The 24,719-nt window shown below is 38.9% G+C and overlaps 2 protein-coding genes across 4 annotated transcripts in view; both read left to right on the top strand.

Annotated features, from left to right (window-relative positions):
• Window positions 1-21,465, top strand: part of LOC111322419 (97 kDa heat shock protein) — a 31,045-nt gene extending 9,580 nt beyond the window's left edge. Inside the window, exons 9-19 of one of the 3 annotated variants that reach the window (XM_088732659.1) lie at window positions 2,592-2,668; window positions 3,251-3,509; window positions 5,378-5,511; window positions 6,374-6,591; window positions 7,144-7,233; window positions 7,656-7,856; window positions 8,231-8,356; window positions 9,062-9,169; window positions 9,663-9,782; window positions 20,038-20,199; window positions 20,662-21,465. In XM_088732659.1, the coding sequence (XP_088588785.1) occupies window positions 2,592-2,668; window positions 3,251-3,509; window positions 5,378-5,511; window positions 6,374-6,591; window positions 7,144-7,233; window positions 7,656-7,856; window positions 8,231-8,356; window positions 9,062-9,169; window positions 9,663-9,782; window positions 20,038-20,199; window positions 20,662-20,889 (1,723 nt within the window). In that variant the 3' untranslated portion in view covers window positions 20,890-21,465. Of the gene's footprint in view, window positions 1-2,591; window positions 2,669-3,250; window positions 3,510-5,377; window positions 5,512-6,373; window positions 6,592-7,143; window positions 7,234-7,655; window positions 7,857-8,230; window positions 8,357-9,061; window positions 9,170-9,662; window positions 9,783-10,865; window positions 11,028-11,488; window positions 12,301-20,037; window positions 20,200-20,661 lie in introns of those variants that run through there. The other 2 variants (XM_088732660.1, XM_022925498.2) reach the window with 2 other exon arrangements.
• LOC111322408 (histamine H2 receptor-like) lies at window positions 12,440-16,114 on the top strand. The gene is made up of 2 exons (XM_022925487.2): window positions 12,440-14,636; window positions 15,071-16,114. The coding sequence occupies exons 1-2, from the start codon at window positions 14,119-14,121 to the stop codon at window positions 15,207-15,209; spliced, it is 657 nt and encodes a 218-aa protein (XP_022781222.2). The 5' UTR covers window positions 12,440-14,118; the 3' UTR covers window positions 15,210-16,114.
• Window positions 21,466-24,719: the final 3,254 nt, after the last annotated feature.

Here is a 24,719-nt window from a genome sequence, read left to right as displayed (position 1 = left end):
CTGCTTGACAATGTAAACAAGACTTGAGGTCATTTTTTAGCACTTCCATGCTGACGATTCGTGTGCCTGATAACATTTGAGCGTCCTCTTCCTCTATGTTTTGCTATGAATAGAGAATGATTACTTTTGAAGTCTTCGAAAGAAACGGCGATATCTTCAATTTTATTTGTTACAATTTACTGGTCCAAAAAAGAACTTACCTGCTTTGACCTAGTCACTGTTTTCCTGGGGGGCTCAATGTCCTCTTCCTCCGTATCATTTTGTTTTTCCTGGGATTTTTTCTCACTTACCCTTGCAAGGTTTTTCAACACGCTCAAGCGTCTTTTCGTCGCAAAACGACCTTTATGGCGACCAGAATTGGCACAGACGGAGTTTTCGTCATTTTCTCCCGCATAGACCACCGATGGATTAAGTAAACTAAAGCCACATACAAAGCCGCCCCAGGAAAGATAAAGGAGTAAAAGTGTGCTTGGTTTGGTCTCGGGAATTTCGGAGTCCACTCCAGGGTCCTCACGATCGATCGCAGCGCGTACATAAAAACTATAAAATTTTCTTCTCGGCACAACATATGCCGATCGGCAAGCATTATTTTCTTTAGCTAATAGTACAAATAAAGACTTTTGGCGGCTAAAAGTTTCGTAAAAATGCGATTTACCCTGAAAACTAGACGTGAATAGAGTTCGGCAAAAAAAATTACGCGCCGCCATGTTTGTTTACCTCCTACATGGCTTTTAAAAATCCCGCGAGTGACGCGCGTGATTCGCGGAGCTAGAACCCAGTCCTAAAACTATTGTGAGCCACCTTAATACTAACTGAACACTGGGAACCAGCTATCTGTAGTATAGTAGGTTAGTGGTGCAAGAAAAAATTGATCTCTGCGATGTTCTTTGGGTTCATATTACAAATTTATGAATATCCAGGGTGTTTGAAATGCTGTTGCTCTTGAACTTTCATGTGTGTAGGTAGGACTTGTAGCACAATCATGGTACCCATTCGGGGCTGTTCAAATAAAAAGATCAAAATCTTGATCAGCAAATGGCGGATTGTCTCAAAACTTGCCCTTTTTTTGCTACAATGATTGTAGTTCAATAAAACATCACTATATTCTCACTTGAAATAATTCAGGAGTGGAAAAATATTGAAGATTACTGCAAATATACCCTTATTTTCGGTGTAATGTGTAACATCTCATTTGCATAAATATAGGAAGAAGGCTAAATTTTGTGCTTAAAACCATAACAATTTGAAACTTCCATTACATCCATTTATTGAGTAGGACCAAAGTACACTGTGTGCAAAGTGACAGCGTTCAATGTCCGTTTTTAAAACAACATGAATAACTTGAATTCTCGTTGCCGTTGTCTGCTTGTGTAACGCTGTAGATCCAACAGAGCTTTGCATCATACAAGTGCGGGTCTAGCAACTTGACCGCCGACCTAGAAATGAACTTGATTTGTGTGAGTAAGGTTCATAGACCTATTTATCCCCTTGTAAAGCTATTTCTTCAAAATAAGCAACAGCAAGGATGAAATTCGTGATTTCCCAATTCGGAAACGATGTTCTTGTCAATAAGTATCAACGAAAATTAAATACTACTTACCCAGTTAACAGTGCATATCTCAGCTTCCAGGTCACCTTGGCTGCCTAGACATTTCCACAACACAGTTCATGTAATCAAACACAAAATCCCCAAAGTTTCAAAGCCTTATGTACAATACAAACAAAGATATATGAAATAAACCAAATCAGAAACCTATATTCCCTCTCGCCTAGTGTTTATCAAAGTGTAACAATCAAATTTCAAACCCGCTCTGCACAGAAAACTGCACAGGACGAAGCTCTCAAACCCCTAATTTTCCATTCAAATCGAGGTGTAAACATCGAAGGCTCCTTTGTAACCTCTCCTGAATATGTGGGGTGTTTTGTGGACAATTCAGGGTCTAAAACACGTGCTGGATTGCTATGCCTACTTCAGTTCTTACTATCTACCCGATTTCACAATCTTGAACATAGCGGAAACAAAGGAGTTCTTCAAAGATGAATGGCAATAAGAAAAGCTCTTCAAGTGCTGAAAAGATGAAAAAGGAGAGAAAAAAAAGACAGAGAAAAAGAAAGAAGCTGACAGAAAGTATTACAATCGAAATCATGACAGAAAAAAAAGTGCATTTGTTCTTGCCGGAACTGTGCAACATGTGTGTGGAGAACTAAAGAGAAAAAGAAATAACATTTACAAAGTCCCTATGGATGTCAATGAAGAAAATATTGCCTCTTTGTAAATCCAGATAGTGTTGAAATATATTTATATGTTGCATTTTAATCGTTATAGCCAGTGAAATCAAGTGAAAGTGTCACTGCCATGCCCACAGAGGATTGTGGGTATTTGATAACTTCGCTTTAAAAATCTTACAAACATCGCAAAACTCACTAAAAATGCTGTTATGATGATAACTGGCTTTTAACTAGCAAACAATAACATTTTTGGCACACTTGCCACATTTTCATAAAAATGCCTTTTGTTACACAAATGGGCACCATGATTGTGCTACAAGTCGTAGATAATTCAATAATTGTGATGTCATCCCTTTTTTTAGAACTGATTTTGAAGAAAAGATTTCCAGCTACTTACAGGGATTAGAAGTTACTCTGAAATCACTGATGGAAAAATCAGGTACTGGTAACATTGTTGTATGTATTCAGAATTTACTTGTTGGCTTTCTGTTTTTTTATTGTCTATGGTCTCCTACTGCAAAGAACTTATGTTTTCTAGAACTTCCTACAAAAGATTTGACATTTAATCACAAGTTTTTTGAGCTTTTTCAATTTTATGAGCACCAAATTTGGTCTAGTTTCGTTGATTGTAATGTAGTTAGGTCTTCTTAAAAATGGAAAGCAGTCAAGGTGCATGTGTTTTCATCACACCACCAGTGACCAAGTCAAGATAAAACCTGTAGTTGCAGAAATTATTGGACAATCCTGGAATCAGGCTGGCTGAACTTCAGCAGTTGTCAGCAACTTTTGGCTTACTAGTTAGGGTAGTTTGAAAATTTTGTATGGGCTTCTTTCTTCTGCAGTCCATAAATTTGGCTGACTTGAGTCAGCAAAATATACATGTAATTTACTTGGGAATCAGTACAGAAAATGGGATCTGTATAGTTAGCTGAAATTTTTGAGCACTGGAACAAAATAGGAAAATTTTAATGCAAGGCAGACAGGGTCAAATTCATGACCATGTTCAAAAATTTAATTGCAGGGCTCAAGATGGCTGATGTAGAGGCTATTGAGATTGTTGGTGGCAGCACACGTATTCCTGCTGTTAAAGATGTGATAAAAGCAATCTTTGATAAGGATGTCAGTACCACTCTGAATGCAGATGAGGCTGTGGCTCGCGGTTGTGCTCTGCAGTGTGCCATGTTATCACCAACCTTCAGAGTACGAGATTTTGTTGTCAATGATGTAACACCATATCCAGTTGTGCTAACCTGGAAGTCACAAAACACTGAGGATGAAGGGTAAGAAAATTGGTTGTTTACTTGTTGTGAATGCTGGTATTCTTTTGTTGGAAAAATCCCACCCATAGTTTTTTTATTTATTTATTTTTTTTAACATAATATTATAGCTTTTTCCATTTTTGTATTTTGCTGATTCAGAGTCAAGTTTTTGATAATGTGGTTCAAGAGCTAAAACGTCGCTTTGTCTCCAACAGTAAAAATGTTAATGATTGCTAAAATGTAACCAATGAAACTGAAACCCTTCAAAAGTTTTCCTCTTTGTATGATTTGCATTTTCATAAACTAACATATTCTTGGGGTCCTAGAAAACAGATTGTCTTATTTTTTCAAACATTTGGAAAACCAGCCTTAGTACTGGTAGTTTACAGGAGGAACTTGCCGGTACTGGTAACTGGTCTAAGTTCTTTAAAAAAGACTTAAGATACATATCTGAAATCTTAAGTAGTCTTAGTGCTGTGGATCTTGTCAGTGACAAGTAGTCTGTATTTAAAGTCTGTAGTGTATGGGGCAAGATACCATGGGCTATGAATCAATCAAAACACTAGAAATTTATGCATTATCATACAGCCAATTTTCAATCATTTCCAATACATGGTTCATGTTTTGTATGTGCATGTAGCCACTATTTCAATTGGGTGAGAAAAGAAAAAACAAAATAATGACAGAAGTTTAAACTGGGTTCGACATCTCCACTAGCCCGGTAGCCCAAGGCTAATAAAAATTTGATCCAGCTAGTGAAAAACCACGTTTAATAGTCCACTGGCTAGTAGAAAAATTGAAAGAACTTATATGAATAATTAGTTTACTTGAAGTTTACAGTTGATTAAAAAAAAAAAAAAACAATAAAGTTCAAATTTTATTGATAATACCAAGAAAGACAGCAGAAGCCTTTCATCTAATTCATGGCGTCTTTTTTTGTCTTGCGTGTCAATCGTAAACATCGCTAGATCCTAGACTCTGTGCTTACCAATGTTGCGATGCCTTGCACATCACCTCGCACGATCGCCTCACACTTGAAGTGTTTGTACTGTTCTTTGTCATTTTTAAAGACCTTGCCAGTAAGTTCAGAGGAACGTTTGTGAGTTTGAAGTAGACCTTGAGGGAAATTGATCTGGGCTACCAAATTGTGTTTCGGGCTAGTAAATTTAGAAATCACTAGCCCAGTGGCTAGTGATGCAGGTAGCCAAGTGTCGAACCCTGTATAAATGTATTTTGATTGGTTCATTGGCCCATGGATAATTATGTAAATTCTGATTGGTTAGACTCCTGCTCCAAGAAACATGAACTCTTGGACATACATAAATCCTTCTAGGTTGTAAACTTCTGATAATGACAATGACTAATCATATGAAAGTCAACCAGTAGGAATATAAGTTAAGAACAATCAAACTGCACCTAGTGTGAAAAAAAAAATTTTGTAATTGGTTTAAAAAGTTGATTGAGCTAAACTAAGGCAGAGCCTGATTATTTTCAACACTTCACAGAAAATTGCTTGAAAGAGTGACTAGTATCTACTGTTTCCTTACAAGTGCACATAAATGTAAGGTCACAAGAATAGAGGAAGTGATCTAAATAAGCTTTTGACTGTTAAAGTGACAACTCCATATCTACATTTGTTGGAATCCTCTAAGAAAGTGATATGTGACTGCTTCTTTCTGAGTGTTTTGTCACATGTAGTAATGGTGGATCAGTGTCAGTATCCAACAACAGTCAACTGGCAACAAGTTAAGGTTACTGTTGTGTTAGGGGAGGGGTGGGTGCACAGCTGCTCTGGCACTGATAGTGATGCATAACAATAATAAATTCCTTAAGTGCAATTTGTGAAAATGGTTTTTGAGTTGATATTTTATTGCATTTTTATTGTGTAGGGAGATGGAGGTGTTTGCTCCTAACCATGCTTTCCCTTTCTCAAAGATGCTGACATTTTATCGAAAAGAACCATTCGATTTAGAAGCTAGCTACGCAAAAAATACAAAGCTACCACTAAAAGATGGTTTTATTGGTAAGTGTTGTTGACAAAGGAGCTTTAGCGGAGTGTCTAGGATTGGGTGTCCCAGTGAAAACTTTCTGGGTAATTATCAATTATATGCCAAGAGCCATGTGAATATTGTTCTTTTGTAAATATTTGATGTAACATGGAAGCCATTTTGATCACTGGTATCTAAATAAAGAACCAGTTTCCTTTAAAATTTGATAGGTTTACTTCATTCAGTGTGCAAATACCTCATATCTTTCTTTTAAAAGTGTCACTCCAAATTTTATGGCATCTTCCTTGGTGACAAGTGTCAAAGTGCGATGCAGCCATTTTGGAATTTGGCTCTCCTGCCATAATCACCTTGCACTAGGTTGTTATAGAGAGTGCAAAGTGATTTTTGGAAGATATGATGCAATTCTCAACCAGTCAGTGCACCACATCTCTATAATCAGCAGAGCAACTATACTAATAAAGGGTATTCTTCACTTCACAACTTGAGGCATTTTTTTGTACCCAAAGGTTCCTTTTGAGGTATAAACTTTTAACCCTCTGACCCCAATAGAGTGATCAGCATCTAATCTCTTCTCACAATATCATCCCTGAATCACACATTAAGGTCAGGAGAATGAAGGAAATGATCAACAACCAAAGAAGCTCTTGATTGTTCAACAGATTCTCCTCAGCAACACCTTAGAAATGTATAGAGAATAGTATGGAGAATATGCATACTGATGGAGGGTGTAAAGGGTTAAACAAAATGTTGTTCCAGCCCGGGGATGTTCAATATGAAGCAAAGGAAAAAATAAAAGTTTTAGTTCGGGGTCAATCACAAAGTAAGGCATTGCCATGGAAAAATGAGCGTTGTTCTAAGCATATTTCCTAATTTTAGGTCGGTTCTCGATCAAAGACGTTGTTCCCAATAAAGAGGGAGAATCATCGAAAATCAAAGTAAAAGTTCGTTTGGATATCCATGGTGTACTAAATGTTGTCAATGCAAGCTTGGTAGAAAAATTACCTCCAGCCACAGAGCCAGAAGCAGAGTCAATGGAAGTTGAGGGACAAGGAGAGAAGACCAAAGAAGGAACTGGGGAAGCTGCCGCACCCGAGGTACAGTAAGAATTCATCTGTCTGCGTTTTTTGCATCTCTGGGTGCTATGTAGGGTCCAAGACTGCTGTACGGGGAACTATTCTGTCTAGTTTTGAGTCATTGAACCACATGTCATCAAACCACATACAACACTAATGAATATTTTATCTGGCCTCAAGGCAAGTAGCCTGCAGTGGCTTAACTTTGGCGAGTAAGTGCTCATTGTTCTCTTAGCGAAATTACATTTGATTAGTAAAGCAGAGGAAGGCTGAGGGAGAAAGAAATTTGTATCAAGGGGCGAGTGAGAATCAAAAGGAAGGAGAGGGGAGGGGGTGGGACAGTCCATTTTTGGCCGTACAGTCATCTAGTACGTCACATCTCCATAGAATTCCTCTTCCCCCTTCCTTCGACCGGACAAAATGTTTGCCTCTCCAAGGATTTGACAGGTAAAGGTTATTTTTGACCGAACATTGTCCGTTTACGAGCTGTTCTCTTAAGCCCTGGGTGTAGAACTGTTCAGTGACGAATGACATGCATTGCTGTTAATCCTAATGGGAAGAATTTCATCATAGAATGCTCAAGGAACACAGGAATCTAATGAATCCAATGAATCCAGTGAATCACAAGATAAAGAAGCTACAATTGAGCCGATGGACACTGAGGTAGTTTATATTTAAAACGAATGCTAGTCCATTAATACTTGTAATGGTAATTGCGAGATCACGTCAATAGCTGTCTTTTACACGGAGAGAATCGCGGAAACAAATTCAAGAAACCATGCGCTTTATTCGTTTGTTTGTTATCAATATCGTTGTTGCTGTTGTTACTCAAACGTATCAGTGAGAAACTGCTTTCTTAATCCAGCACCAAATTCTGGTAACTGATTTACAAGGAAATATGTAGCAGCTGGAGATGAGAATTAGCTATCAGATTATGAAGAGTTAAATAGTGAAGAACGTCAGAACGGTCGGCACTAAATGAAAGTTGTTCTCTAGTTTTTACGCTAGTTTAACTTAATGATGCAGTTTGAAACTTTCAGCACAATGCAGTGTGATGAACACATTTGTGTTCTTATCTTTTACAGACATCAGAAACGAAAGATCCAAAAGATGGGGATTCCAGCAACAAAGAAGATGAAGGGAAAGATGCTAAAGACAGCAAAGGAAAAAAAGAGAACGGTGTTCCAGCAAAAAAGAAAAAACAAGTCAAAACAGTGGAACTCAGAGTGGAGACTGAAGTGCCTGGACTTACAAAGTCCCAACTACAGGATGCCATCGAAAAAGAGGTCAGCTACCAAGAGATGCTCTCTCTTTGTGGACTTAGCACTCCTCGCATAGAGCAGTATTTGTCGAGGTTTTCCTTTTTCATTTCGTGAAAAAGTACATTTATGTCCCCTTATAATCCAAAATCTTGTTGATATTTTGACTTGATACAGTTAGGGACACATGAAGGGATTGTTTTATGTTTCAGACGAGTTCTACACTATTTTTATATCTTGTCAGATCTTAAAACGTATATAAAGAAAACTGGAAAATGCGAATACAGCCAAACCTTTTTTAACGCCCAAGAACGGATTAGATATTCCCTTACTTATCTGTGGCTTACACGGAGAAATTGGCGTTTATTTTTATTTGAAGATGCGTTCGTTTCCTTTTTCAGTGCCAAATGGTACTGCAGGACAAGCTAGAGAAAGAAAAAGGATTTGCCAAGAATGCTGTGGAATCGTACGTGTATGACATGCGAGGAAAATTGTACGATCAACTCCAGAAATACATCACAGATGAGGTAACATACAATGGAGCGCTTCAGAACTTAAAAAAAGTGTATTGTGTCTCATTTAAATAGATCACAATGAAGAACTAGGAGAGAAACAAAGCAAACTCGTTCGACAGTCCATGACTGAATCAGTTTCAAGCTGTCGGCCCGGGTTTAATATAGCCCATCCCCGTTGATACAAAGTTATGCAGACTTGAATACTTCCAGATTGTCATTTCTCCGATGATTGTAGTTATTTCAATATTAGAGCCCTTTTCGATAGTGTGACGTAAGACCAAACTCTAAAGTAAATGTCATCACAAGGGCCGATGAGATGATATCAAAATACCTTTAGTGAAACCAACTTGACTGCCGAAAGCGCGGGAAAACGCGCGCAACCAAGTCGCCATTAAGTTGCATCGGATTGGTTAAGAGAGTAGCGCGAGTTTTCTGGACCAATCACAAAGCAAAGTCAAGTAAAAAGTAATCAGTCCTGGAATACTTTCGACCTTCAGTTGAAAGTCACTGTACAGCATGTATATGATATTTTCAGTGTTTACTTGTGGATATCTTTTTCGACCTGCTATGAAGATTTTCAACATTCTGGTGGCCATTTTTGAGAAGGATGTTTTTGAACGTCACAAACAATATATAAGCAGGCTAGTGAAAAAAAGAACGACAAAAACTGCTAAAAATGAACAGGTACTTGATAGTTCCTTATACTTTGCTTCGCAGGCAAGGGAGAAGTTCTCAGAGTTACTCTCGGTAACAGAAGACTGGCTTTATGAAGAAGGCGAAAACCAATCGAAGAAAGTTTACCATGACAAGCTTGCCGAGCTGAAGGTAAAACAGTAGTGAGCAGCTTCTGTTGCTTTACGAGAGGACAGTTATCTTTCCCATGTTCACCCTTTTTTTTACGAGTTGACCCACAAAGAACGCCTTTTTAGTCGTAAGATCTCGGTAAACTCCCGCGCTTTTCCACTCCGTCGTTACCATCGCGCCGTTTGGCTAATTCGCCCCCCTTTTGCAAAGTGATCGCTTGGAGTAAGCTATAGTTGTTAGAATTTGATGTGAATCAAAGTTTACACTATATTTTCCTCTTTTCTGTTTATTGGTTTCCTCTAAAATGTTTGCTAAATTGTGGGTGCCATTTCATTTCTTCGTGGTCACTCTTGGAAATTAGAGAGTGAAATCAATCCCCTATAATTGTTATAATGCAAGTGTTCAACGCTTTGAACGAAAAGAACGTCACTGACATGGAGTGCAGTGTTTTCATCACAGAGTAAACCTTCAAAGATACTGACGACTGCTTTTTGTTTTTCAATATTTTGTACAGAAATTGGGAGACCCGGTAGAGAAGAGGTTATCCGAGGCTACCAAAAGACCCGCTGCGTTTGATGAGCTTGGAAAGAGTATCCAGCAAATCAGGAAAATTCTTGAGCTTTATGCACAGAAGGTAAAGTGATAAGCCAAACTTGCTACGTGAGGGGAAACCGTTAAACTGAACGCCCTGCCAACTGGTCCAAATTTATGATGTTTCAGCAATTGGAAAAAGTCGTCGATGCATGAATTTGAAAAGCGTCATCGACAAACTAGGCGACAAAGACATAGTGTAACCTAAACCACGGGTTGACGCAATCACTGGGCCTAAAGGCCCGTTTAAACGGCTTCAACATTTGAACAAAATTTGCTCAACGGATGTCGGGCAAATGTTAAACGCAAAATTAACAAATGGTAAACACCACAGCGTACACTATTGAGTTATGGATGCACGCGGGAGGTTGCTAAGCACGAAAGAAGCGTAAGAGTCGCTCGAGGCGATAGCCGAGAGCGACTCTAGCTTCTTGAGTGCTTAGCAAACCTCCCAAGTGCATCCATAACTCAATAGAGTACGCTGTGGTGTTTACCATTTGTTTTATAACATAACATTGATGCATTGTAGCTAAAGAGTTCCCTTTTATTTAACAAATCTTACGCGACCAGAAAAAAACAAGCGCGCGCGGAAAAATAGTCTTTGCATTTGCTCACGTCAGCAGCGTACACCCATGGGCAAATGGGGGACGCTAAATTGACCAATCAGAGCGCGCGCTTTACTTTGGTTATGTTATAAACAAAGTTGTGCGGAGGCCTTTTAAACGGGTTTAAAAGGAAAAGTTGAATCGATGTCGAATGAAAGTTTGAACCGATTTAAACATGATTAACACGCTTTCAACAAGCTTTCAACGTTTTCAACAATGTTGGACGACCTGTTAAAGCGCACCGAACATTTGGTTCAACGAAGTGTTGAATGCATGTTGAAGCAAATGTTGAAACGGTTTAAACGGTCCTTAAGCTTTTCTCTGTAAGAGGGTTGATTTGATTAAATAAGTTTCCTTCCTCTGTTAGCTTTCGGCCTTCTTGATACTGTTCACCAAAATAAATGTTCAGATAAAAGATTCAGCTAAATTGAGGATTGTTTAGGACGCGGTTTTGTTAAACTTTGTATAAATAATCAGACCATGGAGTTTCCTAAAAGTTTCGTCTTTCCTTCAACATACAGGATGAAAAATACGATCATATCGAAGCTGAAGAAATGAAAAAGGTTGAAGATGCTGTGGCAGATAAGGACAAATGGTTCCAGGAAAAGTGGAGTGCACAAAACAGTCTCGCCAGTCATCAAGATCCGGCTGTGTATGCCTCCGTTATACTCTCTGAAAAAAAGGTATGGATCCCTTTATTTCCTTCGTTTTTGAGCGTATAGTTAGGGGTTTTGCTTTCATTTTAAATTCGGTATTTTTCTAGGTAAGCTCGTGCGAAAGAAAAAACCCCGCAATGAAAACACATGCTACTGTAAGATGGTTGCTCTCTACGTCCTTGCCTGCAAAGCAGCATTTAATTTTGCAAAGCTTTGTAACGTTTGAGTCTAAAAATGTCGAATGTCTTCCAATTAGAATTACGAGGATTAGCGTTTACGCACTAACCCGGCACAAGGCTAACATTATTGTGTTGTGTGATTATTGTTCTCCCCGACTTGAACCGAAATTACTTTAAATAACGTGATCGTACGCGGAAATAAGAGTGTACCGGAAGAATTACTTTTGTTTTTCGTTTAAAGCCTTCGGTACATACACCTTAACGAAAAACTTGAAAATTGTCTTTGGCTTTGCGTATTTTTATCTGTAGCTGTTAGAAGACACATGCTACACGATTTTGAACAAACCGAAACCGAAACCCAAAGCCGAACCACCGCCTCCCCCAAAGGAAGAAGAGAAGAAAGAAGAGGGGACGGGAGAGTCGACAACGGAGGAGAAAATGGATCAAGAAGGAGAAATTGTGGAGAAACCTAGTGAAGATCAAGATCAGGAAGGTGGCGAGGAAACCAAACCTGACGCAGACATGGAGATTGATTAGCTATTTATGATTAACAATCAGGAGTAAAAAGTACAGAAGCAAGCACTGATGTTTTCATTACGGTGAAATTATTCTCTAATTTGTCAGTTGATTTGTTTTGATTGTGCCTCCTGCAATAATGGAGCGGTTTTTTTAAATTTTAAGTCATCGTAGACCACAAGCGATTCTTTGGTTAACGCGTAAAGCGTAAGGCGTATCCAGGGCGCATGTCAGTGAAGGATTACGAGGAGCGATAAGTAGGAAACAAGTAAGAAATGCAACAAGCAATTATTTTTTTGCTGGGTCCCTCACCGCGTGGCCCCGTGATCTTAATGAGTGGTAGTGTTCCTTTCTCTTGGTCAGTTGAAGGTCGAAGAGAAGCACTAGTAAATGCATTTTCATATTGTCTAATTTCGTTTTGCGTATTACACAATAATAGTTTAAAACAAACGAAGAGAAGACAGGAAGTTGGAAAAACTGGTTAAGTTTTAGGTACATTTCAGGGCTACAAGGAACAGTGCTTGTGGCTTTTGGAAAGAAAGACGTTATATTAAAAGAGAACATGTGCTTAAATTCAAGCATTTTTGTTTTCATTTTTGACCCTACATTAGTGCAAGATTAAATAACACTAGAATAGCGCAAAATCGCAAAAGTTATTCCTTCCAGCCAATTGAATCTCACACATTGCTTAATCATTTTTTAAAAGAACAGATCAAGCACAAGGAACACTCAATCGGTGATTTCTTTCCTTCACTTCGCATCGTCTCAAATTATGACATCTCAATAACTTGGGGGATAGCTCTATTCAAGGAAAAGAAGACTGGTCACGAGTAGTGAAGATTCGTTGCTAATACTTCTTGAACTTTTGCATGCGTAAATTGTAAATTTCATGCTCCTTCTGCAATGATTTGAGCCGAGGATACCAATAACTCAAGAACCTTGCAAAGGGACCTTGGGTGGAGGAACTGGTTCGTGTAGGGGACACTTTTTCTAGTCCCGATCATGTTCCTTGAGTGGAGGCTCCAATACATTTATCACGGAATTTTGGACTTCCAACTGTGGGTGAAGCTCAGCCCTACCGCCCGGTTACTCATAACCATCGAAATGCTTACCTCACAAGCCGTGAAATATACGGCCTATTATGTTGAAGAAACGTGGAAATTATTAGCCTGCGAGCGCGCCCTCATTATTGACGCGCGTTTTCCCACCTTCGGGAAGATTGGCGACGAGTCGGGGAGGGGTATGTCGGAGGCCTGGTACTATTAATAATATCAGCGCTAGACCCCGTGCAGATATCTCGCCAACACTTACTCACCTTCGGCTTGTGATTTATAAGCCTTCCTCATGTTCTTCCAGAAGTTTCGCATGGCTTTATCAAGTTTAGAGTCCGGTAAAATGTGTTCTATTGCTTAAATTCTTAAGGCGTGCTTTCTCGCAGGCTACAGGATTCCCGTAGCTCTAGGTTAGTAAAAGTTTACAATGAAGTGATCGTTATTTTTTCTATTTCATTTATTTGTGCCTCAGTAAGTTGATATCAACTTATTACCTTTGTTACTTCAAAGAAGGTTCTTTTTTTTTTTTCGGAGGGTAACTTAAACAATGAGGAGACTCGCGGTAGCGGCATTTCAATGGACGTGATAACCCTTAGCAATCTAGAGACCTCGCTTAAACCTTCAGCGGAACTTGATGCAACTAAATTAAAAGAAGTGTTTCTGCTTACCGCGGCCAGCTTAAATTGGTGTGGATGGATAGTGGATTAGTCTCTTTTTTTTTTCATACAGTGTACCCAATTGTAATTTGTAATAGGTTAGCGAAATGGTAACACAGCTCAAGATAACGAATGACAGCTAGTGTCAATGCATTCTCGTTCCTGGAGTTTATTCATCTTCAGCTTTATCTTCGCCAATCAGTTATGATGTAACTAATTAAATCATTCGATCTTTTTTTATGTCCCAGTGAATCCCAGCCTTAAATAAACACAGGGCCCAATTACTAAAACTTGCCCTTCAGTGCTATAATCCGCTATTCAGAACCAGTAATGCATTTAAGTGTTTTGTTTTCTTTCCTCGATAAGAATTGCTCTGATTAAGTCGTTTGCACCCGGTCAAGGGCATTTGGGTAGAATTTCGTGAGACAAGAGGCGATATCAAATGTCGATTGTTCGTCATTCGTCAAGAACGTGCTCTAAAAATTAAAACATCGCAGATCAGTTAAAGCGCTCACGTTTTAACATTCTGTTCATATCTGTCTACTCTGCTTGTTAGAACCTTTCAATACCCATGTTGGTTTCTGATTAAGAGAGACAGCTGGAGAATTCGCCAGTTCGAAATTTCACTCAAGAGTGGGTACTGCTGAAAGGAACTAAACAAACGCCAGTTTTGATAAGGCTTGAGGTGAACAAGGCAAGTCAAGAACGTGTGGATATGAACGGCACGGATACATTGGAGATAAACACTACAAATGAGGCACCCTCGACTTTGAAACACCGAGAACTGCCCGAATTCATCTTAAACATTTACTTGACAAGAGGTATACTCGCTATACCCTTAGCGTTGATTACATCATTTTCGAATGGTCTTGTAATGTTTCTGTATCTGAAAGATCCAAAGAGATGTCTTCGTTCTTCGCCGAGTTGTGTTCTTGTTGCGAGCCTGGCTCTGGTGGATTTCATGGTGGGAGGCGTGCTGGAACCCATTGATGCCTACTACAGCCTTGCGATAGCCTTTAGGAAGCAGCACTCCATAAGAAGGAAAGACTTGCAGAGTGCTGCGGCTTATTTGCTCCTCAGCTCGATGCTTCTGCTGTTGCTGATAACGTTTGATCGATACACGGCGATATCTCGACCCATTCATTACCCCCACAGAATCACCAAGAAGAGAGTCGGTATCAGCGTGGTGATTCTATGGATCTACTGCGCCTTACTGATCTTTGGGATAAGACGGTGGGGCGAAAAGTTCAGAAATGAAATTTTTTGTGTTCATGTAGATGTAGTTGTGTTTGTTACAACAGTGCTTTTCTGTAACATTGTGTACTTGCTGCGCAAACAGACGAAAATCTTAAGAAGATTTAGCAGGTCTACGGATGACATCTTCGTCGTTCGAGCCTCAGAGCGCGAGCGTAAAATAACCATGACGCTCTTACACATGCTTGTGATATTCCTTGTTTGTACCATGCCCTGGTTTATCGTGATGCAAATTTTTAACTATTGTAACATTTGCAAAAAGAATTGGTGGATCATGAAGTTGCTGTTTATTTTGTTCCAAGCTAATTGCGCCTTCAACCCATTCTTGTGTACGCTGCGGATGCCCCCTTACAAGATAAGTTTAAAGTTGAATCCACTGCAATTCAAATTGTTTCGTCTTTTCTTTGCGTCAGCTCGTCCTGCAAGGCAAGAATATCAGCTTCAAGGGAAAGACGCCATCTGCAACAACCGAGGGAGCAGAAAAAGCAGATTGGTTTCCAATTCAAGTTTTGTTCTACCGAAGGCATTTTAATTCAAAATAGGGACCGTTAAGCAGTAATGACGGCAACGCCGTAGAAAACGTGGATTAAAAAATGAATTTGTTGTTTTAGTAAGAATTTCGCGAATTGTTGAATGTGTTTACGGCCTCTTATAGTGCCACACCTCAGCTTCCGCATAAAGAAATGAGCAGGGTTGAGTTCCTAATGGTATTTTAGATAATTTTTCGTCGGGTATTTCGTTGACAGACTCCTTAAGCTCGCAAATTTTGGTGATTTCACGTGGTTAATTCCCGGTAGAGGACGGATAAGGAATGTGCAAAGTTTTAAAACGCACGTGCTGCGTATTTGATCCGCCATTTGCTTTTCCACGTCTTAATTGCAGTCGTCTATCAATTTATCAATTTATCAAGGCTAAAAGGAACCGTTTGGAAATCAAATGGATTTCTCTTTGTTTGAGTACTACAGACGAGTAGGCATTTGTACCCCTACGACCTGTTTCAAAGTAGCCATCTGCGCTAGACGTAGGACGTCCTCTCAAAGCTAGACAATGAACAATGCTGGAGATCTTAAAGATTGGTAGCTAAGAACAACGTACTTTTACAATGAACATTCGTCGTGTTTTAGGGAGCTTTATCGGTTTTTAATATCTTTTACTTTGTCAAAGGCAGCAAAGGAAAAATTATTTTGTAATTTTGTGAACTGAAGTGTTTAGTTGTGTAGGTGTAAAGAAGCTGAACAGGTTACATTCAGTTTGAGCCATTGGATGAGTTTATCAGTTACGTTTTCACTCCATCAGTGGAGTAAATGTACGGCTTTTCTCTTCACGATCCTGAAGAAAACGAGAGTACCGTTCATTAATTTGGTACAGTGCATGTGTTGAGTGTTAATCTGACATTATTATGTATATGAGGATTTTCAGTTTTGAAATGAAATAAAGTTCCGCAGGTGTTTACCCGTGCCGTGGTGTATTTGCCTATTTGGAAGGATTTTAATTTTAAGCAAAATACTTTTCGACCTCGCTCGTTTCATTTATCAGTTACTGATCTTTAGAGCAATTTTCCATTAATGACGATTTGACGTGAAGTCAAAGAAACATTTGCTAATGTCAGGCATCATATACGAACTCAGATCAAAGTTATATTCATCAACGAAGCCCAATGCAAATGAATGCCGACGATCTTGCTCGAAAATTTGGTTTTCTCTCTTGAAATTCTGATTCGTTGGGAGATTAAATCTAAGGCAATCTGCCATCGTTAGATAGCTTGAAAAGCCTCCTTGAGAGAAGGAAATCATGATGCCGGTTATCTCGCCAGTATTACTTTACATTTACTACAAGAAGGACGAACCGACTAGACAGCGGCACCAGTAATGTGACAACACTACATTTCCTCACATGTGCGACTTCTTATCTGAAGTTAACAGTGCCGATGCTACAAGATATGAATTTATATTGAGTTAAAAGCGGTGAAGATTCATTCTTAATTTCATTCCGGCTGCACTTTGAGTTTGACTGCAACTGGGTAAAAAAACTCTTATTTTAAAAGTGTTGAAGTGTTTTTTCAATTCTAGCAAGCAATTAACGCCTTTTTTTTTGGCTGAGACCGGAGAGGCGCAACCTTTGTATAACTCATACCTTTCCGGATAATTATCAGCAATGCTTGATGTAATCATCGAACAATCTAAGGTCACGGTCGTTAATCGTTTTGTAAAGTGTGGATCATTGAACTTCATATGTTTTTAGTGTGAGTTTTCAACGAGCACAGTGGGTTTATATTTAACGAGAGCAACAGTTATTACCTAAAATCATTCTAAAATACAGGAAGAAAAGAGCGCGAGAAAAAAGATTATTTCTAATGACTCCAAATTTGGCGTCATTTCTAAACACCAATTCACAGGTTTTCGTGTGTTTCTGTGGAAACGGTTTCGACGTGATGCGATCATTTTGAACACATAGGGGTGTTAAATTGGCTCCCCAGCTAGCATACTTTTTGGCATAATTTGAGCAAACTGGCATAATTTCTGCTAAGTAGCTATGCTAGCATACGTATGATGCACGATCCACGCAGTAGAGAGCGCTATTTATGCAATAGCGAAAATCAGACCTGAAAAAATCAGGCTTGTACGCGATTCGAACCACTGACCTCTGCGATACTAGTGCAGCGCTCTACCAATTGAGCTAATAAGCCAACTGGGAGCAGGCCGTTAAGCTGATTCTAATAAACCCATGATGATAAATCAGATACAATGTATATATGAAGTTCATATATTTTGAACTGCGGTATTAGATACATATGATGCACGATCCTCGCAGTAGAGAGCGGTATTTATGCAATAGCGAAAATCATACCTGAAAAAAATCAGGCCTGTACGGGATTCGAACTACTGAGGCTCTGCGATACTAGTGCAGCGCTCTACCAATTGAGCTAACAAGCCAACTGGGAGCAGGCCGTTAAGTTGATTCGTAATAATAATTCGTAATCAGTGGTTCAAATCCCGTACAGGCCTGATTTTTTTCAGGTCTGATTTTCGCTATTGCATAAATAGCGCTCTCTACTGCGAGGATCGTGCATCATACGTATCTAATACCGCGGTTCAAAATATATGAACTTCATATATACGTTGTAACCAAATGCTTGCATAATTCGCATATTTTGATAATTATTGGATCATTTTTGATGCTACAATTTGATCATTGTTCATCTCTACTCCCAAGCACTTGGTGACATTATTCGATGTTTTAAGTTTTAGTTCAAGCAAAAGGATTTGTAGTTCACTGTGAATCACTGAGCGGCGTCTGAAACGGTCTGAGCCCGGGTCTGGGGTACACCGGAACCGGAAGTCACATTGTAGGTCATGTTGGTGTGCATGTTAACATGAACCACATGTTTATTTGAATTTCATTGTGGATTTGTTACATTCCTTTCTTGTAGACCAACGGCTTCTAATTAAAAAATGTATTTTTTGGACTTATTTGCAATTTTTTCAAAGAGCATAATTTTAAAAAAAGGGGCATAATTTGCGAAAAAGAGCATAATTTTAGCATAATTTCGCCAAAAAAAGCAATGCTACTAGCATAATCTATAAAGGCCTACTCCCTAGCCTCATAGAGACGCTTTTTGGTGCGGCTAAATATACCTGCAGCTCATAAAAAGACATCAATCATCCCCCTTAAAAAAAAGTATAACTGAAAAATTCAACATCCCTCTTATACTCAAAAAAATAGGAAAAAATTTAAAAAAGAAAAAAAATAGATATACACGAGACAAAATTTCCAGTGTTCAGGCTGGATCCTTTTGTCAATATTTCTTCAAATGGAACTGAATCATATTTCACCTTCCCTAATTCAGCGGAAACTCAGATACGAAGCCGTTCTTACAGTTTACAGCGCTTGTTTCACAAGGGCATAGAGATACTTCATTTATGTCAAAGAAAGAGTCTGACTGCAATTCAAACAGCATATGCGGCAGATCACCTTGTGTCTTTGGTTGTAAGTTTTAGTTGCTAATTAATATGGGGACTCAGCCATCGTTTCTTCGTCCCACGCTCGTAACAAAACTAACGACATCTTTCTCTATTTCGTTACTGAGCTCAAAACTTATCATCTCTTGATGATAAATTTTGAGCTGATAAATTTTGCGAAGAATCGTCTCATAACCGCAGTTCACACATATGTTTCATATGTTTGTTGTTGTTTGATTTATCATCTCTCTTATTGTATTTAGCTGATATCGTCAGAACGTTAACAATTTTAACGAATTTGGGAAGCTTTGATCAATGCTGTTTAAATTTTGCAAAAACATCTTTCAGTGAGGTTTTTTGACGCTTTTTTCATTATTAATTTGAATTTCAACTCGTTTTCTCTCCTATTCAAATCAACAAAGAACACAAAATATCTAGTGATACATAATTATTCTGGAATTCAAATTCACTCTGCGCCCAAAGATTATGAATTATTTTCAAAGCTTTAGAGAGAAATTTCAGCTACACAACTGTTTTTTGGCATCTGAAATGATTTTTTTGGGAAAAAAAATTAAAATTGTATGCTTACTCTGTTCATAATTCTTGTAAATATTCTATTTCGCAAATTCTTAGTACAATGTGTTTAGTTCAAACCACTGCTTTGTGAGAGAAAAGTTAATTACTATAGGATACAATGAAATATATGAAGTTCATATATTTTGAACTGCGGTATTAGATATGTGTGATGCACGATCCTCGCATTTTGATAAACGGGTCACTAAAGTACATAATGGATTTGGTGTGAAAGTTATGCAAGAAGGCAGGTGAATGTTATGGTTTTTTGAAAAATAGCAATTTTGGTTTTTGACCTAACTTTAGCCCCAGGCCCCTTTCTGTCTAATCGCTCGAGAACAGAGTTACATTTATGAAGTAAAAGCTCCACTATAGCAGAGTCCATGGCCAGATTCATTTGGCAGCACAATCTACTGATGGAGTTTTATAGCACTTTCAAAATGCCACCTAGAAGGCTGAATTTTTGGTGCACTATAGACCACAAATGGGACCTCCCCGAAACTCCAGAACAAACAGTCAGAGAAGTGAGCCAAAGTAGCTTTTGAAATATCTTACCACACTTAACTTTTGTGCCAAGTTTAAGCCAAATCGGTTGACCACCACTTTTGGCTCCTGGAACACTTCCAGACAGAGACACTTAAGGCTTTCTCTATAAGAGGGTTGATTTGATGAAATAAGTTTCCTTTCACTGTTAGTTTTCGGCCGTCTTGATACTGTTCACCGAAATAATGTTCAGATAAAAGATTCAGCTAAATTGAGGATTGTTTAGGACGCGGTTTTGTTAAACTTTGTATAAATAATCAGACCATGGAGTTTCCTAAAAGTTTCGTCTTTCCTTCAACATACAGGATGAGAAATACGATCATATCGAAGCAGAAGAAATAAAAAAGGTTGAAGATGCTGTGGCAGATAAGGACAAATGGTTCCAGGAAAAGTGGAGTGCACAGAACAGTGTCGCCAGTCATCAAGATCCGGCTGTGTATGCCTCCGTTATACTCTCTGAAAAAAAGGTATGGATCCCTTTATTTCCTTCGTTCTCGAGTCTATAGTTGTGGTTTTTGCTTTCCTTTTAAATTCGGTATTTTTCTAGGTAAGCTCGTGTGGAAGAAAAAACCCGCAATGAAAACACATGCTTCTGTAAGATGGTTGCTCTCCACGTCCTTGCCTGCAAAGCAGCATTTAATTTTGCAAAGCTTTCTTAACTTTTAAGTCTAAAAATGTCGAATGTCCTCCAATTAGAGTTACGAGGATTAGCGTTTACGCACTAACCCGGCACTAAGCTAGCATTGTCGTGTTGTCTGATTATTGTTCTCCCCGACATGAACCGAAGTCACTTGAAATAACGTGATCGTACGCGGAAATAAGAGTGTAACGGAAGAATTACTCTTGTTTTTCGTTTAAAGCCTTCGGTACATGCGCCTTAACGAACAACTTGAAAATTGTCTTTGGCTTTGCGTATTTTTTTTCTGTAGCTGTTGGAAGACACGTGCTACACGATCTTGAACAAACCGAAACCAAAGCCCAAAGCCGAACCACCCCCTCCCCCAAAGGAAGAGGAGAAGAAAGAAGAGGGGACGGGAGAGTCGACAACGGAAGAGAAAATGGACCAAGAAGGAGAAAGTGCGGAGAAACCTAGTGAAGATCAAGATCAGGAAGGTGGCGAGGAAACCAAAGCGGACACAGACATGGAGATTGATTAGCTATTTATGATTAATAGTCGAGGAGTAAAAAGTTCAGAAGCAAATACTGATGTTTTCATTACGGTGAAATTAATCGCTAATTTGTCAGTTACTTTGTTTTGATTTGCGCCTCCTGCAATGATGGGCTGGTTTTTTAAATGTTAAGTTATCGTAGACCACAATCGATTCTTTGATTAAGGCTCAAGGAAATGGTGAAAGGTTTTTTTCTTTAGCTTTGAAATCCTGTGCGTATGTCAGTGAAGGACTACGAGAAGCGATAAGTAGAAAACAAGTAACAAATGCAACAAGCAATTATTTTTTAGCTGGCCCCTCTCCGCATGGCTCCGTAATCTTAATGAGTGGTAGTGTTGCTGTCTCTCAGTCAGGAGAAGATCGAAGAGAAGCACTAGCAAATGCAATCTCATATTGTCTAATTTCGTTTTGCATGTTACACAATAATAGTTTAAAACAAATGGAAGACAGAAAGTTGGAAAAACTGGTTAGGTTTTCGATACATTTCAGGGCTACAAGGAACAGTGCTTGTGGCCTTTGGAAAGAAAGACGTTATATTAAAAGAGAACCTGTGCTCAAATTCAAGCACTTTTGCTTTTATTTTTGACCCTGCATTAGTGCAAGATTTAATAATACAAGAATAGCGCAATGCGATTTTTAAAATCGCAGAAGTTATTCCTTCCAGCCAATTGAATCTCACACATTGCTTAATCATTTTTCAAAAGAACAGATCAAGCACGAGGAATACCCAAATCAGTTCTCTTTCCTTCAGTTCGCATCGTCTCAAATTATGACATCTAAATAACTTGGGGGATAGCTCAATTCAAGGAAAAGACGACTGGTTACGAGTAATTAAGATTCCTTGCTAATACTTCTCGAACTATTGCATGCGTGAATTGTAAATTTCAAGCTCCCTCTGCAATGATTTGAGCCGAGGATACCAATAACTCTAGTCTCCTCTCGAAGGCGTTCTTTGTCTCGGGATCCCTGTGTCTCCCCACAAACGGCTACTCGTGTTGACCAAACATCGTATTCCCTTTGTGTCCTTCAACCAGTGAGCGTTGAGCAGTTGTTCGGGACCCGCCAATGAGGAAGCGAACAGTTGCACGCGAGTTTACCGGGGAACATCCCTCAAAACTTCACCAAATTTCATGTCTGTAGAGCTAAATATGTTATTATTTTTCAATTTTTATGGGTATTACCCTGAAGAAAGTAACTTGCAGAAATTTATCTGGATGTTTCCTCTGTAGGCCTAGCCACAAGGGGCCGATGAATCCCAAGAAAGTTGCCGATAAGTGTCTAAAAGTCGCCAAAAAGTTGCTATTTTTTCCAAGAAGTTGCCGAAAAGTTGCCAAAATTTTTCTGCTTTTCGTACCTTTTTTGGGTGTTAAAGATTAAAAATTTGCACAGTGCTTCTTATCAAAACTTTATTTGTCAAAGTCCAATGATAATATCAGACGTTCTTTCCATTTCACTTGATCAACTAATAGTCACCGTAATTGTCGCCATCTTAAGAAACGTGCAACGTGATAACGCTGACCTCGTGATAAGGCATCACAAAAATCAACCCGTGAGGGGGCCCTAATTATTGTATTCTAGAATAAATTGAATAAATGTCTATCGAAAACTGACCAATGTGGCTCAAAACGTGAAGAAAGTGGCTTCAAAGAACCTCAAAAAGCCCAAAGTTGCCGAAAATTCTAAACGTTGCTAAAATTCTAAAAACTTGCCGAAAATCTCAAAAGTTTGCGAAATCTCAAAAGTTATCGAAAAGTTGCCGAGCAAGTTGTGGCTAAGCCTAGTCCTGTGTTGGTCAACAGTTTCGACTAAAGAAAGAGTTAGAATCTTCGGAAGATCGGCTGATGTGGGCAGCGTCATAAGTTTAGCACAGAGTATAAACTTGGAAGCTTTCGACATTTATCTGAATTCTGCTTTATATATATGTCTCAAATGCTCCGGAAAAGTTGCCAAGATTAAGAAATTAGAAAACGATCTCCAAGAGCTAAAAAATGAACTGAAAGCTGACTATGATTCCATTCAAGATCACCGGGTTAAAAGACCTCAGCCATCAGTTGACAGCGACTCGAACGCAAAGCGACCTTTTGTAGCGAAAGCTCTCGATTTCACCGGCCCCAGCACATGTACTTCTTTGCCTCCAAGTCCTACAGTTAAACCGCTAGTATCTAAACCGCTAGTATTAATATTAAACCGCTAGTATTAATAATTTTAAATCGCACCTAGAATGAGATAATGTGCTGTCCGTCAATGCCGTGCGGGATCAATTAAACAACCAAAAGGCCGAAAAATCTGTCTCAATATTGCCTCCTTTGCGCGGTTTTAGAATGGCATCACTCAATATTAATCAATTAATTACTCATATAGACGAATTAAGAATCATATTAGCAAACAATGATATCGATATTGTTTCCATAAATGAAACGAAACTGAACGAGAGTATTCGAGATCAAGAAGCTCATATTTCGGGATACGAAATAGTTCGCCGCGATAGACTAACAAAATGTGGCGGAGGGGTATGCTTCTATGTAAAAACTTCAATCAACTTTACAGTACGAAATGACCTACACATGGATACACTAGAAAATCTTTGCTTGGAAATCCATAAGCCAAATTCAAAATCTTTTGTGATTGTTACTTGGTACAAACCACCTGACTCTCCTATTGGCATTTTTTCACCTTTTGAATCCCTAATTGGGAGATTGGATAGTGAAAATGTTGAATTTTTTGTACTGGGAGACATGAACTGTGACATGATCGCGACTCGATATGACAATAACACATCCAAATTAAGGAGTATTGCTGATGTCTACGGACTCGAGCAGCTTATCTCTGAACCGACGAGGATAACACCCACCTCATCAACTCTAATTGATTTAATCTATACCAACTGCTCGGATAAGATTGCATGTTCGGGAGTTTGTCATATCGGAATAAGTGATCATAGCATGGTGTATGTATATAGAAAACTTGCCCTGAATGGGATGTCTAACGGACATAATTCTATTACATACAGAAATTTCCGAAATTTCGATCGCCAAAAGTTTCGTTATGATATTCTATCTCAATGTTGGGATAATGTATACGAGTCTTCCAACCCAAACGTGATGTGGCAGCAATGGAAATGTACATTTCTGGCTATCGCTGACAAACATGCCCCACTGAAAACGATGCGCGTTCGTTCACGGAGTTCTCCGTGGATTACCTCTGAATTGAAAGACCTTATGCATAATAGAGACATATTCAAAATCAAAGCTAGCAAGACAAATGATCCTAACGATTGGGCATTATTTAAGAAACAAAGAGATATAGTCAATAAGCAAATACGCTCAGCTATACGTATGATGGACGATCCTCGCAGTAGATAGCGCTATTTGAGCAATAGCGAAATTCAGACCTGAAAAAAATCAGGCCTGTACGGGACTCGAACCACTGACCTCTGCGATACTAGTGCAGCGCTCTAACCAATTGAGCTAACAAGCCAACTGAGAGCAGGCCGTTAAGTTGATTCGTAATGAACCCGTGAAAGTGATAAATGAGATAGAATAAATATATGAAAATCATATATTTTGAACTGCGGTATTTGATACGTATGATGGACGATCCTCGCAGTAGATAGCGCTATTTGAGCAATAGCGAAATTCAGACCTGAAAAAAATCAGGCCTGTACGGGACTGATTTTTTTCAGGTCTGAATTTCGCTATTGCTCAAATAGCGCTATCTACTGCGAGGATCGTCCATCATACGTATCAAATACCGCAGTTCAAAATATATGATTTTCATATATTTATTCTATCTCACGCTCAGCTATATTACCAAAATAG

Source organism: Stylophora pistillata, chromosome 9 (genome assembly GCF_964205215.1).
Source record: "Stylophora pistillata chromosome 9, jaStyPist1.2, whole genome shotgun sequence".
In the NCBI taxonomy this organism is placed as follows: Eukaryota; Metazoa; Cnidaria; class Anthozoa; order Scleractinia; family Pocilloporidae; genus Stylophora; species Stylophora pistillata.
This window is presented reverse-complemented; position numbering and strand designations above follow the sequence as displayed.

Coding starts and splice junctions, on each gene's coding strand:
- LOC111322408 (XM_022925487.2), top strand. CDS start 14,119: ATGAACGGCACGGATACATTGGAGATAAACACTACAAATGAGGCACCC. Junction 14,637..15,070: donor CTGATCTTTGGGATAAGACG/GTGGGGCGAAAA, acceptor TCTTTGCGTCAG/CTCGTCCTGCAAGGCAAGAA.